We start from the raw sequence: 14,142 nt of genomic DNA on the forward strand, positions 1-14,142 counted from the left end.
TCTTTAGCAGCATGAAAGCATTGAGGGGAGAAAGTTCAACATTATTAACAAATCAATTCTACAGGCGGCTCTTTAGACTCATAGTAAATACAGACAACTCTGTAAGGTTAGTCAATTCATTACAAAACTAGAAACAACTGAACATAAAGACACCTTAAGATGAGAGTGTAAAAATACATTGGAATCAGCATCAAGCCAAATCTATGCACCCATCGTAATAATCCACGCAGCACCCAGACCGATTGGTTCAAAAATAGAACGCAAAGGATAAAAGAGCATGAGTCCAAATTTCTCTGCATCGAGGGTTTATGAAAATACAGCATTAGTCTATCCCTACACTGACGTTAATTTGGCATACCTACTTTGGCATTCTCAGAAGATAAGTGAAATAAAAGCTGACAGCATGTGAAGTCTTTCTAAGAAGTCTCTCCACGTCAATGGGTCAGGTAGCATGAAGTTACAGAGGTCGTTCTACGAGGGTCTTTCTCCTTGAGCAGAGAAGGAAGAGTGTGCACTTTCCCTACTTGCATCACATTATTAAAGGTACATTTTCCCAAGAGGTTTTGCGGCGAGTCACGCCATCCGCTCCGTACACAATCCCATCAATAAGTTTCCACTGGGGAGCGATTGTCCTGAACTGCAACATTGCTGACCTTGATTCCAAGCCTTCTCCGGTATGAAACACAACTTTTTCTTTTATCAACCTATGCTCAAGATGTATCCCCTTCTCTCCTTGCCTGACTAAAAACGTTATTCTAGCTAACAAGGATGCTTCTTTCACCTGCAACACAAATGTGAGAAAGAACAAAATCCACAGTGCACATGATATTCAACTGTTAATTCTAAAACAAGAGCTTCCATGGAGAAAGGCATTTCAGGCCTACAAATTCAGCTAAAATAAGAAAATGGCACATGAGCGTTACGAATTTGAATAAGAAATAAACGCATTCGATTAATATTATTACCTGCATCTAAATAACACGTTCCAAAAGCACATTAGATAGATGAATAATTGTCAGCTGCACAACATGAATTCTTCAAGTTAATGTTTACATTTGCCGTCTACATTATTTGCTCCATGTTACATTCTAATTGCCTAGAATACATCACGTTTCAAGTTATTACATCTCAAATTCTAACACTTCATGTAGACAACAAAAGATTATAGGCGGATATGGACAACGCGTGTGATTATAACGCACCCCTACAAATAAAATGTGTTTCAGGCTCCATCACCCTCAACTGCTGGTGTCACGACATACTGGATAGAAAGTAAGTTTGGTTCTCAAAGTCATGACATCAATAATGCAGATGTCACTAATGCCTGATTGCCGTAAGAAGTACAATATTTTCAGAATGAAGTGTCACTTGATTCATGCTGTGGTAGATAGCCAGACAGATACCAGTTACTTATCTGGCTCAGATAGCACGCATGCTGCATGTTGGGTGCTTCCTGGAGGTGTAGTTATATAATGATGTGTAATCACTGTGTGCACTCATTTTAAAGTGCTTTATTCTTTTTTTTCAGGAGGTCCAAAAGAAGGCATCAATGCTTTCCATGTTGATGGACTTAAGTGGCTTGATTCCAGGTCTTCTGGTGACCCTGGCCATCGTTGCCTATGGTGACCGACATGGACGCAAAACTTCCTTATTTTTGCCCTCTCTAGGAGGCTTCGTGACGTCTGCCTTTTACTTTGCAATATCTTACTTCTCCTGGCCTCTTTATATTTTATATATATCAGCCGTACTTACTGGGTTTCTTGGGAGATTCGGAACTTTTCTTGGTGGATGTTTTGCGTATGCAGCAGATATAAGCCATGGAGCAAAACAGAGGACACTACGTATAGCTCTGATTGACATGATTCTTGGAGTGTCAAGTGGATTGGCTGGCATCGTCTCAGGCTATTTCATTGAAAGCGTTGGTTTCACGTGGCTGTTTGCCACAACCTGTGCCCTTCACTTTGTTAATATGGTCTACATCATTTTCTTCCTTCAAGAAACTGTAAAAATATCAGAATCACAAGCAAATGCATTCAGTACCGAAGGCTTTAAAGAGGTGTTTGATAGTGTGTACCTACTGTTTAAAAATGCTTCATGCAGAAAGCGATCTTTGATTATCGGAATGCTTTTTGCTTTCATGTCTTACACGTTTGGACAGTTTGGAGCTGCTTCCATTCTTACTCTCTACGAGTTGGCCTCTCCTCTCTGCTGGGATGCAGTCCTTATTGGATGGGGTTCCTCACTGAATACCTTTGCATTTGTGACCAGTTTCCTTGGAGTGTTCTTTTTCACCAAGTTCCTGAGGGAACCATTCATTATCTTCATTGGCCTCTTTTCCTGGATCACTGGAATGCTCATGACAGCCTTTGCCAAAACAACACTGCTAATGTTTCTAGGTAAGTTATCTTCAGATCCGTAACCTCCTTTGATTCATAATATTATAAGTCACACGGATAGATGTGTTTCAATGGTTATCCAAGAGTGAGGTATGCATTGGTGACTAGGATACTGAGGTTTTTATTCTGAAAATACATTCCCTCATTATGGCACATGCACACATGTGTAGGAAGAACCATGTTATGGCCTGGTGTTATAGGGCAGAGTTGAACAAGTTGAGGCTGGCCAGGAAGGCTAGTGAGGGAAGAGAGTGATAAGTGGTACAAGTAAGATTTTTTTAAAGTGTGTCATGAGAGATGTTACATTTGGAGACTTCAGTTTGTTGGCTTGAGAGTGAAAGTTGAAATGACCTGCTGCTTCGTCTTGAATCTGGGCAGTCCTCCCACTATGGCATTGTGGGTCAAATATATACTTTTAAACCTTTTTGTCAAGAGAAACTGTGGCCTCAATTGGTGGGCTGAAATCATGAGGTTTAAACTGTATGAAGATCAAAAAGTATTTGGAGAAACCCTTTTTAAGAAAAGGGAATGGGTTTATACTCAACAAATACACGAATCCCTTTTCCTTGTTTTATAAGGAAATAAATCTCACTTGGTCTTATTCTATTCTAAAGCTGTTACATTAATCGCCAACTTTTTGCCCATATTGCATTGTGATTGAACTTACTGCTGTGATAATATATAACATTGTGTGTGTAAACGATAGTCTATATATGTAAATTTGTTAATTTGATCTAACTCCACTCTCTACTTACCACACCGGTGATTAATGTAACAGCTTTAGAATAGAATAAGACCATGTGAGATTTATTTCCTTATAAAACACGGAAAAGGGTTTCGTGTATTTGTTAAAACTATATGAGCATTTAATACCAACCAAGATGCACCAAGTGTTTAAGGTATTTCAGTGCAATCTCTAAATGCATGCTCACAAACACAAGGCCTAGCAACTGGGTAGGATATCATAAATGTAAATTGATACTTGTATAGCGCACTACCCACCCGCAAGGGTCTCAAGGCGCTTGTACAAATACCGCTGTGGAACCCGACCTGGCTTTCCCTGTGAGGCGTCCACTCCTGGGCACCCCCAGGGTGAAGGCCAGGCATCCTTAGCGTTGTGGGGGCCGTTGTGGAGATTAAGCAAGCTATTGCCCAGAGTTGCAGAGTGGGACTCTATGATTAGAATAGGCACTGAGGCGAGAATTATCAGGTCCGTGGAATTTTGAGCCCAAGATCCGCCGGGCAGGGAATTGAACCCTGGTCCCGGGCTAGACCTCTGCATCAGGGTCTGCCGCTCTAAACATTGAGCCACACTTATCCACTCTCATATCTACTCTCCTCCTGAAATGGGCCTTACTCCACCACTTGCAGCTACAAAACTCTGTATAAATGTTCCTGAAACTGGCATAAATGGTGTTAGTTGAACTGAATATCCAAATTATCCAAGCAAAGCGGTATGGAAGAAATCTTCTTTATTGAGGGAAAGTAACCAAGATGTAGAGCCTATCGACCAGCGTCCTTCCAGCTCTGCTGTTCCCACTTCACTGCCTAATAGACATCTGTCTTCCAAGGCTGGAATGCAGAACCTGGAACCACGCTTAAAGATGCACTGTCAAGAACACTTCACCTAGAGATTACTGAATAAAGAATGCTGAACACAGAATACAGAACGTGTAACATCATTCCTAAAATTGTATTTCCTGAAGAAGATTCGGGGGACTCCGCAAGTTCAAATGTATTTCTGGAAGCAGAGAAAAGATTGTCATTAGATTTTTCAGATGAACCTAGTATTGTCCTGTAGAGATTCAATTTTTATTCAAGAAAACAGGCTTTGGAGAGAATATTGACCAATACGTTGCTGCTCTTAGAATTTTGGCAGGCAATTGTAAATTTAAGAATGCCAAAGACTATTATTTGAAAGACCAGATCATCTTGAACTGTCATTCTAAGAAGGTCCAGTAACATCTTCTGTGTTGCATCAATCCTACTGTTGACAAAACTGTAAAAATTGTTAAGGGTATTATTGAGCGTTCGTTAGAGTCAGATAAAGTAATATCTGTTGCATCATTTGGGTCAGAAAATATGAGTGTGAATACTGTTAGGAAAGTGCAGGATAGTCACAAAACTAATACAATTATTAAGAACAGTGAGTGTAATAGATGTGGCTCCTGTAGTCATTTGGTTTATAATCCCAATTGCCCAGCTCATGGAAAAAAATGTAGCAAAGTTCAAGAAAACAGGCCATTCATGAGAGCATGCAAGAATTGTGACACAGTTAAAGTGAACGCGCTCCGGAAGTGGAACAGCATTTCATGCAATTAGATGAAGGAATTAATACCATTACAATTTTAACTGTGGGAATTGATCAGCAGGCAGTAAGTGGGCAGTCACTATATGGAACGTATCAGCTGAGTGTATGCGTACCGGAAACATATCATAATGCTGGGTTGGTTGCTAGAAAGAATGGTCCGTTTGGCAATGTCAAAATCGGGGAAGTTGGAATAAGGGTAATGGTGGACTTAGGATCATCAATTACAATGTATTTTGAAAGATCTTTTATGCCAGATTGGTGCAACAGCTTACTCAAGAAACTAGATTTAATGGCTATTGTTTACGGGGAATCAGAAATAGCAACCTGAGGATTTTCAGGGGGAGTTTTACAATTTTTGAGCAGGGAGATCTTTACTACAATTTAAGTTCCGTTAATGGCATGGACAGTATGGTCTGGGTTGGTATAGGAAGGCTAGGCATTGTATAGAGACCAGGCACTCGTGTTCCTGTTATGTTTATTGAGTCCAGTAATGAGGGTATAGATCAGATTCCATCAAAGTACCCTACCATTTTTTTCTGAAGGCACAGTTGAGGGTTCGAGCAAGAAATAATTTGAAAGCAAGATGTTGTTCCAGCTCAGCACAAGGTAAGGAATGTTCCCTTATCTGTGAAAGGAGATTTAAGGAAATATCTTGACCAGTTGTGTATGGATAAGATTGTTCAAAGAATCAATGCACCTGAGTGGATCAGTGCTGTTGTTATAACTAAAATAAAAGTATATTCTAGTAAATCAGGATTACACACTTTCCACGAGTCATACAGAGGACGAGAGGCAATGGCAGATTGAAAAGCCTTATGGGTTTTATCAGGTTGAAATTTACTCGAAGACAAGCGATCTGAAAAAGGGTCCAACCATTGGTTAAAATCACCAGCAACGATGAAGTTAGGACAGTCAATGGATGCAATAAGCAATTTAATGTCTTTCCAAAATTTGGGGTCTGGACGAACAGGGCCATAAATATTCAATAAGACCATCGTCTTGTTGTGAATAACAACCTTTGCCATTGCCCAGCGACCTTCATCATCATTTTGAGAGGAGATAATTTGTGCATTTAAAGCCTTGTGAAATAATATAGCAACCCCTCCTTTTTTGTTGACTGCAGGAGAAAACACAACCTGACCCACCCATTGTCTCTTTAATTTAAGGGAATCAATGTCTGAGCAATGAGTTTCCTGAAGAAAGACAACCTGTGAATGAAATTTGGTTAAGTGAGACAATACCTTCTGACGCTTGACAGGATGACCAAGACCACGAACATTCCAAGAGACAAAATTACACATGTCGGAATGAGGGAGGAATGGGCGAAGAGTGGAGGCAACACACAGCAAGGAGATCACTACATAGGGGAAGACAAAAAATAACGGTTAAACATTGGAGTAGGAGAGCGCTCATTTCAAGAAGGGAGAGAAAAATCAAGTAGCAAAAAAAGAAGAAACGAAGAAGTAAAGAAAACAGCAGAGGTAACTTGAGAAGAAGGAAGCGAGGAAAGAGAGAGAAGAGAAAGAAAGAGGGAAGATACATAAAGAAGGGGAGAGAATTAGAAAACAGGTCAAGGCACAAAGGCTTGATCTGAGAAGAGAACAGTAACCAAAACATGTGAGACGCGGGTACTAGAATATACTTTTTTTCTAATGTCCACCATACACGTTCAAGGATTGATTATATTATGATTAGTAAGTCTCTCCTTCCCTCCCTTCAAAAATCTGTTATTGGCTCTATTTTTATTTCTGACCATGCACCGGTCTACACTACCCTGGATCTATCCATTAGTCCCTCCAATTTTAGTCGTTGGAAATTTAACTCTTTTCTTTTATCTGATGCCACTTTTATGAAAAAATGTACTGAGTTTTTTAATGAATATTTTTCCTTAAATGACCCTGTTGATACTTCCATTCCTAACACTTGGGATGCTTTTAAGGCTTCTTTTCGTGCTTTTACGATTTCCTATGTTTCTGCCAAAAAGAAGCTTAACAAGCAAAAATATGAAGATCAACTTAAACATATTAAAACCCTTGAACATACATATTTCTCCTCCAAATCCCCATCTGCCCTTCAGGACCTGATTCATGCCAAAACAGCTCTCAATAAAATTATAACTAATGAAGCTTGTCATACCCTCCTTAAAATAAAATCTAAATATCATGGGGGTCAGAACAAAGCAGGTAAAATGTTGGCCAACTACTTGAAAATCAAATCTGAACGCAAAGCTGTCGGCCCAATTTTTAATGACTCACTCAACAAGCTGGTCACCTCCGATGAAGACATTGCTGAAGTTTTTCACAACTACTATCAAGCCTTATATACAGATGATACTCACCCTTCTGATGCTAACTTAACAACCTTTTTTGAAGGCCTTCCCTCCCCCCCAGCCCTTCCTGTTGAATTTTCACACCTAGAACGTGAAATTACTCTCCAAGAGATTACCTCAGCTATTCATTCCCTTAAGAAATCAAAAGCCCCTGGCCCTGATGGCCTACCGATTGAATTTTACTCCTCCCTTCATTCGTTTTTTGCTCCCAAACTCCTTCAATTATTTAATTCCTTTATTTTTGAAGCTAAGGCCTCTGGGTCATTCTTGGATGCCCTCATTGTCATCATCCCGAAACCCGATAAGGATCATTCCCAATGTAAAAATTTCCGCCCCATATCCTTAATTAATTATGATTGTAAAATTTTTGCTAAAATTCTTGCCTCTCGCCTTGATTCTATTATCCCTCGCTTAATCAACACAGACCAGGTGGGGTTTGTTAAGGGCAGACTTGCTGCTGATAATGCCCGTCTTTTTTCCAATGTCCTCTCTCACAGTAAAACTGTCAAAACCCCATTAGCAGCCCTTTCCCTTGATGCTGAAAAAGCTTTTGATCGTATTAATTGGCAGTACATGTTTCGAACCCTTACGTGGTTTGGTTTTGGTCCAAATTTTATAGCGTTAGTCAAACTCCTTTATTCCTCCCCTCGTGCCAGTATTTTTGTTAACAATCAATTTTCCAGATTTTTTTCTTTAACAAGAGGCACAAGACAAGGCTGTCCCCTTTCTCCTTTACTATTTATCTTATGCCTTGAACCCTTTTTACAACGTATTCGTTCTAACCCTCATATCACTGGTTTAAAATTCTCCTCTGTCGAAACTAAACTCTCAGCGTACGCTGATGATGTCCTCATTTACATGTCCAATCCTGAATCTTCCCTCCCACCCTTTTTAGATGAAGTTCAGTTATATTCCTCAATATCAGGTTATAAGCTCAATTTATCCAAAACAGAAGTGCTTCCCCTTAACTCTTTATGTTTTCAATATATGTTTAATAATACGGATTTTGCATGGTGTCCATCTAAAATTAAGTACCTCGGAATATGGTTTTCTTCCTCTCTAAAAGATACCCTTAAAATAACATTTGATTCGTTACTTAAGAAAATTCAATCACTTCTGCAGATTTGGTCTCCCCTTTTTCTTTCTTGGTGGGGTAGATTAGATACCATCAAAATGATGATTACCCCTCATGTTTTATATACAGTCTCTATGCTCCCCTTCAAAATCCCTAAATCCTATTTTTCCCGTATCAATTCAATATGCACAAAATTTTTGTGGAACAATAAACATCCCCGCATTGGATTACATAAGCTGGTTCGTCCTAAAAATGAAGGTGGTGTTCGTTTCCCTGATTTTGGCTCTTATCATTCTGCCTTTCTTATCAAACAATCCTTCTCCTTGGCATATGATTTCCTTGATACTCCTGTTCCTAAGTGGGTGCTCCTGGAACGCTCTTTTTTAAAAGATTTCTCATTTCAACATGTTCCTTTCATGTCAAATTGTACCTTTATATCCAAGTATCCTATTTTGAAATATTGCCAATCTACCTTGCAAAATGTTTTTTCCTCTTCCCTTTCCCCTCTACAATGTTTTTTATCATCTGTAGTTTGGTACAACAAATTTCTTAGATATAAAGGTAAATCATTCTACTTTAAACACTGGAAAGAAAAGGATATAATGTTTGTACATCAATTTTTTCTTGATTCTACTCTTCTTTCTTTTGTAGATCTACAAAATAAGTTTAACTTACCCTCCTCTTTTCTTGCTGAATATTCTATTATAATCTCTGCTATTCAATCTCATTTATCCTCGTTATCCTCTTCCTCTGATTCTTTTTCCTCTTTCACTCCTGTCACTCCACTTTACCCTCTCTTCTCTACCCAACAACCTAAAGCTGCTCTTGTATATTCACTCTTATTATCTAATTGTTCTGTTCGATCTAAGTCTACAGTGGAGACTGCTTGGGAAACTGATCTGGCTGTCTCTTTTGATACTGCATTGTGGGATCGTTTATGGTCTCGACTCTTCAAAGTTTCTGTTGCTGCACGCATTACCCAATCCTTACTTTTTATTTACCATAGAGTTGTTATTACCCCGGTTACTATACATAAATTTTCTCCAACCTCCTCTCCTTTATGTTGGTCCTGTTCTAAAGTTCCTGGTACTTTACAACACCAACTTTACTATTGTTCCCCAGTTTTATCTTTCTGGACTGCTGTTTGGAATATATGTATGAAAATGTTATCTTTTCCTTCACAATTGTCTTTTATACACATATTTTTAGGTTCTTTATCTGATGATATTGATATTACTACACCCTCTTCTGCTAAGTTGTTAGACCTTTTTATTGCACTTGCATTTAAAGTTATTTTATCGTGTTGGAAAGATAATTCGAAACTCTCGGTCCACACATGGTGGAATTATATATGTGACGAACATAGAATTTCTATTGCCTCTTCTACCTCTATTCCTTTGAAAATTAAATCTGACTTATTATGGCTTCCCTTTACTTCATATCTCTCTTCCAATCCTTCTCCCTTACCGCGTGCTCCTTGTCCCTCATGATCCCTTAATTTTACTTCCTTCTTCTCCTCTCTCTCCCCTCTCCTCTTTCCCTGTCTTCTGCTTTCTTCCTTTTCTTTTTTCCTTTCCAATCCTTTCCTTTCTTCTTCCTCCTTTCTATCTTTTCATACCTTTCTTTTCTCTATATAAATTCCTGTAGATTGATGTCTTTTAATTATTATTACACTCATATGTACTTTTTCCTAATTTTTCATGACATGTTTCTTGTATCACTTTTTAATGCTTAATAAAAATTCTTAAACAAAAAAAATAACTAAAATAAAAATGGGCAGATACATCTGTGTCTGGACTTGCGTTTACTCAACAAATATATAATGGTGAATTGTCATCCACTACCTAAATTAATGAATTGCTGTCTACTTTAGAAGGTGCAAGGGTTTTTAGTAACATTGACCTCAAAGCGGCCTACCACCCCTGAAAGCAGAGTCAGAAGCCCTAACTTTGTTTAACACTTTGTTTGAGGCTTATAAGTTCTTAACGCTTGACATTTGGTTTAGCATCAGGGACAAACATATTTCAAAGAATACATACCTGGGTGTACCAATGCCAGAGCGGTTTGTTTGTCTAAACTTTCTACTCAAGACCAAGAAGGATTATCTAACAAGGAGTTATTAGGTAATGAGTGTGTTGTGGCCAGCATGGATGTGGTGGACAGTTGCCAGGGCACCATTTCAGAGCAGGAGTGGAACAAGGCTTGTGAGGAAGATGTGATTTTGCAGAAAGTTAAGCCAGTTGTACAACAAAAATACCAACAGGTCAAACATTTTGAAGGTCAAACTATTTAAAGGAGACATATTGTTTTAACCAGTTAGCTGTGATCAACTTACAGTTGAGACAAGCATTTTATTACATGCTGGAAAAGTTGTGTACCTAAATGTTTGAGGTTGAAAGTGATTGATTTTTCTCATAGGGTACATTTGGGTTCTACAGCCCCAAGAAGACCTGGAAATGCCTTTTTTTGGTGGCCCTACATGGAACACACAGTACATAATGTGTAACATCATACATAATAGGATTACCACAGTGTTGTTTTAATACAATGCTGATGCGCTTGTGTGGGTGCATCAACACTAGATCCATTGCACAAAGATTTGTTACCCTACTGTGCCATGCCTGAGGTTATTTTAAATGAAATTCCGACACCCAGGTATCAAAATATTGAGTGCAATAGTGTTCTATGTACATTGGTTCCATGTCTGATGGTTTACATTTGAATTAGAAACAATATCTACCCACTACAATGCACTGAGTTGGCGCTAATTTTAAGCACTTTTGACATGCTCTTGCACGAATACTGGGTCCTTTTACTGGATATAATGCAGTATAGTGAAACATGCCAGCCCCTAAAACATGCGAACCCCTAAATGAACTGTGTATCACGTCATTTAAGAGTGTTCATCAGGAGGCCCAAGGTTACTCTCATTTGCATCCAATGCTTCGGTATTACCTGTGACTGTCTTTCTATTTGCACAAATTTAACTTCTAAGAAATGCAGAGCATTATTTCTACTGAAGTCTTCTTTAAAGGCAGGATAACTGTGTATTCAAGTAGTTTAGTTTGCAGTTTGTAAAACAGTGACCCTTTTAAAATAGATAAGTGTCAAGACCTTGCAACAATATTTTGCAGTGTTAACATTGGTGGGAGGACCCTTCCATGGTGAGGATACAGCTCATGAAAGTTGAAATGTGGGTGAATGTGCCACTCTTTACCACGTTACAGATTACCAGTAACATGGGCTATAAACCTTATAAGCCCTGCAGTAGCTAGTGTTGGATTTTTTTAATCCTATATCCATCCATCAAAACTGGCTGCCAGAAGAATAAACAACCAGCTGTATTCTCCTCCTCTAAAAGCACTCAACTAATTGATTCCACTTAGTCATCAGTCTTTCTTCTTCTTTCCTATTGGGTTCATTTCCTACTTATCTGCCTGAGTTCAAACTTGTTTTACAAACGCTGTGGTATACACCATAAAAAAAATGTCACAGCAGGATGTATCTTGATCCATCAAATATCCTAGTTTTACCAAAGGAGTGTTTCTGTTGCTTTGAATGGGTGTCATACCATCTGGTTGTTGTTATGGTGGCATACTGATCCTTTTAATGCAAACCCTGCTTCATCATTGTCCAATATGGAAGACCTGCACCACTCATTGCCAACAGCAATGGCTGTGGCAGTAGTTCCATTGGCGTCTTGCTTTCATTTCAAAGATTAATACATGTTGGCCGGAAGTAAGACAGTTCAAGGTTGCTAAAGCCTGGAGTAAAACTTCTCATGCTGCTTCAGAAACCTGACCATGCTAAGAGAGCATTGGGCCTCTTCTAAATTAATGTGTTGCTCATGTTCCTTGCTTTCTGTTAGATGCATAGATCCAGTGCCATCCATAGAGATTTCAAATGATTGTTTAGAGTGAAATGTCAATGTACTATATTTGAAATTAAAGGGATGGGGATCCAAAGCATTTTGACCAATACGCGTTTCATAACTAAAAAAATCAATTACAATTTGTTGGTTCTTCAGAGCGAACACATAATTAACTTAATCTTAACTATTTAGTGCATGCATGTAAGTATAGTGAACAAACAGTTACATCACAAAGGGATGTTTTATGAAGAAGACAAAAACGACAAACAACAAATTTATACCCAGAAAAAAAGCAATATACATTTGCAAATTACAGTACAATGAAATAATTAATGATAGAGAGCAATAGCATTTAAAACAACAAAAAAACCTAGTACTCTTAAAGTTGAAAGAGGTTTAAATTTCACAGAATCAATAAAACAAAAAGCTAGGTGAAAAAATGTAATTGAGCAACCTTTATTGTGAGAATTAGAAGTCGGAAAGCGTTAACATAGATGCAATAATTTGTTTTTTGAAGCAATTTAGTGTCAAATTAAATAAATCAGCCAGCGAAATATGATATAAAAATGTGTATGTGAGAACATTATTAGAGAAATACTTAAAATGTATACCGTTTGTGGGTGTGCTGGCGCTATCACTTGGATAATCTACATATAGTGGTACCAAGTTTGCGGGGTAGGGGATAGTGTTGACCTCAAGAGCTGTGAGGCAATGTCTCGCTAAATATAAGGTTCAAAACAGCATTTCAAAGTACAGTAAATAAAGAAAAGGCTGACTCAAAAAGAAAATCCAAGATCAGTAATTTAAAGAAAACCATGAAGGTGTATTAAAATATTAAGGTACAATGCAAAAGGAAAAATATAGCTTGGTTCAACAAATCAATGATAAAGCATAAAAATAATATTCCATGACTGCCCTAAGCATTTCAATAGATACAGAAGTAGGCAAAAATTTGGAAACGACAAAGTTCAGAGTATATCACAAATCGATATTGAATTGAACATGATCCCTATAGGCTCAGAAAAGATTCTGGCTCACCCTAAATTCAAGGGTCTTGTATACTCAATTTCGGCATTGAAAATGATAAAATCCAGATGTCAGCATGGTGCAAGTAAAAGTATCCTTATGTCAGAATATCAGATTTCAATTATAAATTCTACATAGCCCTCTCTGATTCGCACTAACCCACTACAGGAACACTGATTTACCCCTTTTGACCTAATACCATCTGGAACAGATCCCTTGAATTAATGAAGGAAAAGCATTGAATATATTAAAGACCTCCTCTGAAGTTCTTTGAAAATAAAAAATTATTGCAAAACGAACAGGGCACACTTTGCTGCATGCAGTGTGAAGTGAGAGATATTAACAAACATTGAACATTATGAAACAGCAGCCATGTTTTTGTAAAGATTGAGTCGAGGCTCAACTGAGGCCTCGTTTAATCTAAGCCAGAAATTTGTATTAAAGCACATCATAATGATATTGTTACAATTGCAATATCTTCATATTAGTGCACGTATGTTAATAAAATGTAGAATATTATTTCACAGTTTCCCTCCTCTGATGATGATTCCCATCATCAAAAACCCACCAATATTCATAATGCAGTATGCATCAATTTCTGTCTTGTGTGTCTCCTTTCTTACAGCATCTACATGTCATTGTAAACTCATGCCTTGATATTTTCCATTTCAAACAAGTCTCTTTTCCTCCTATTTGTAGACGTTGATGATACCTTATTTTTACACCCACAATTTATTTCCAATTTAGAACAGATGATTTCAAAGAATTTTAACAAAACAATAAGAATAACTGTACAAATTAACATAATAATTATAGGGGTTTTTACCGCGTGTAGCATGCTCCCCCCCAAGTTTTCACACCATTTACCAACCTTTCTGAATCCCTTTCCAAACTCACCAAACCAAGAATCAACTATACCCACAATCCGTTCTCCTCAAGAGCTTTTGATTTACAAGAAATCTCTTGTACCTTTTCCTTTGGGAGAAGGATAGCTAAAGCAAGGTGGTTTTGCTTAGTCATAGCGCGCACAGCCATTTGCTCTTGATGGATTTTCGTTAGTATTCCTGGGGTATTAGAAGCAAGGTGATACACAAGTGTAGATAATCTTTTAATCTTCACGTCATTCCCAGCTAC

General features: G+C 38.1%; 1 protein-coding gene across 2 annotated transcripts in view; it reads left to right on the forward strand.

Moving 5' to 3' along the window:
* The window catches only part of LOC147698550 (lysosomal proton-coupled steroid conjugate and bile acid symporter SLC46A3-like), a 225,583-nt gene that overhangs the window by 139,879 nt on the left and 71,562 nt on the right, over nucleotides 1-14,142 (forward strand). For both annotated transcript variants that reach the window (XM_086935161.1, XM_086935162.1), the window contains exon 3: nucleotides 1,529-2,396. In XM_086935161.1, coding sequence (XP_086791287.1) covers nucleotides 1,529-2,396 — 868 coding nt within the window. The remainder of the gene's footprint in view (nucleotides 1-1,528; nucleotides 2,397-14,142) is intronic.

This window comes from Lissotriton vulgaris, chromosome 8, assembly GCF_964263255.1.
Source record: "Lissotriton vulgaris chromosome 8, aLisVul1.2, whole genome shotgun sequence".
Classification (NCBI taxonomy): Eukaryota; Metazoa; Chordata; class Amphibia; order Caudata; family Salamandridae; genus Lissotriton; species Lissotriton vulgaris.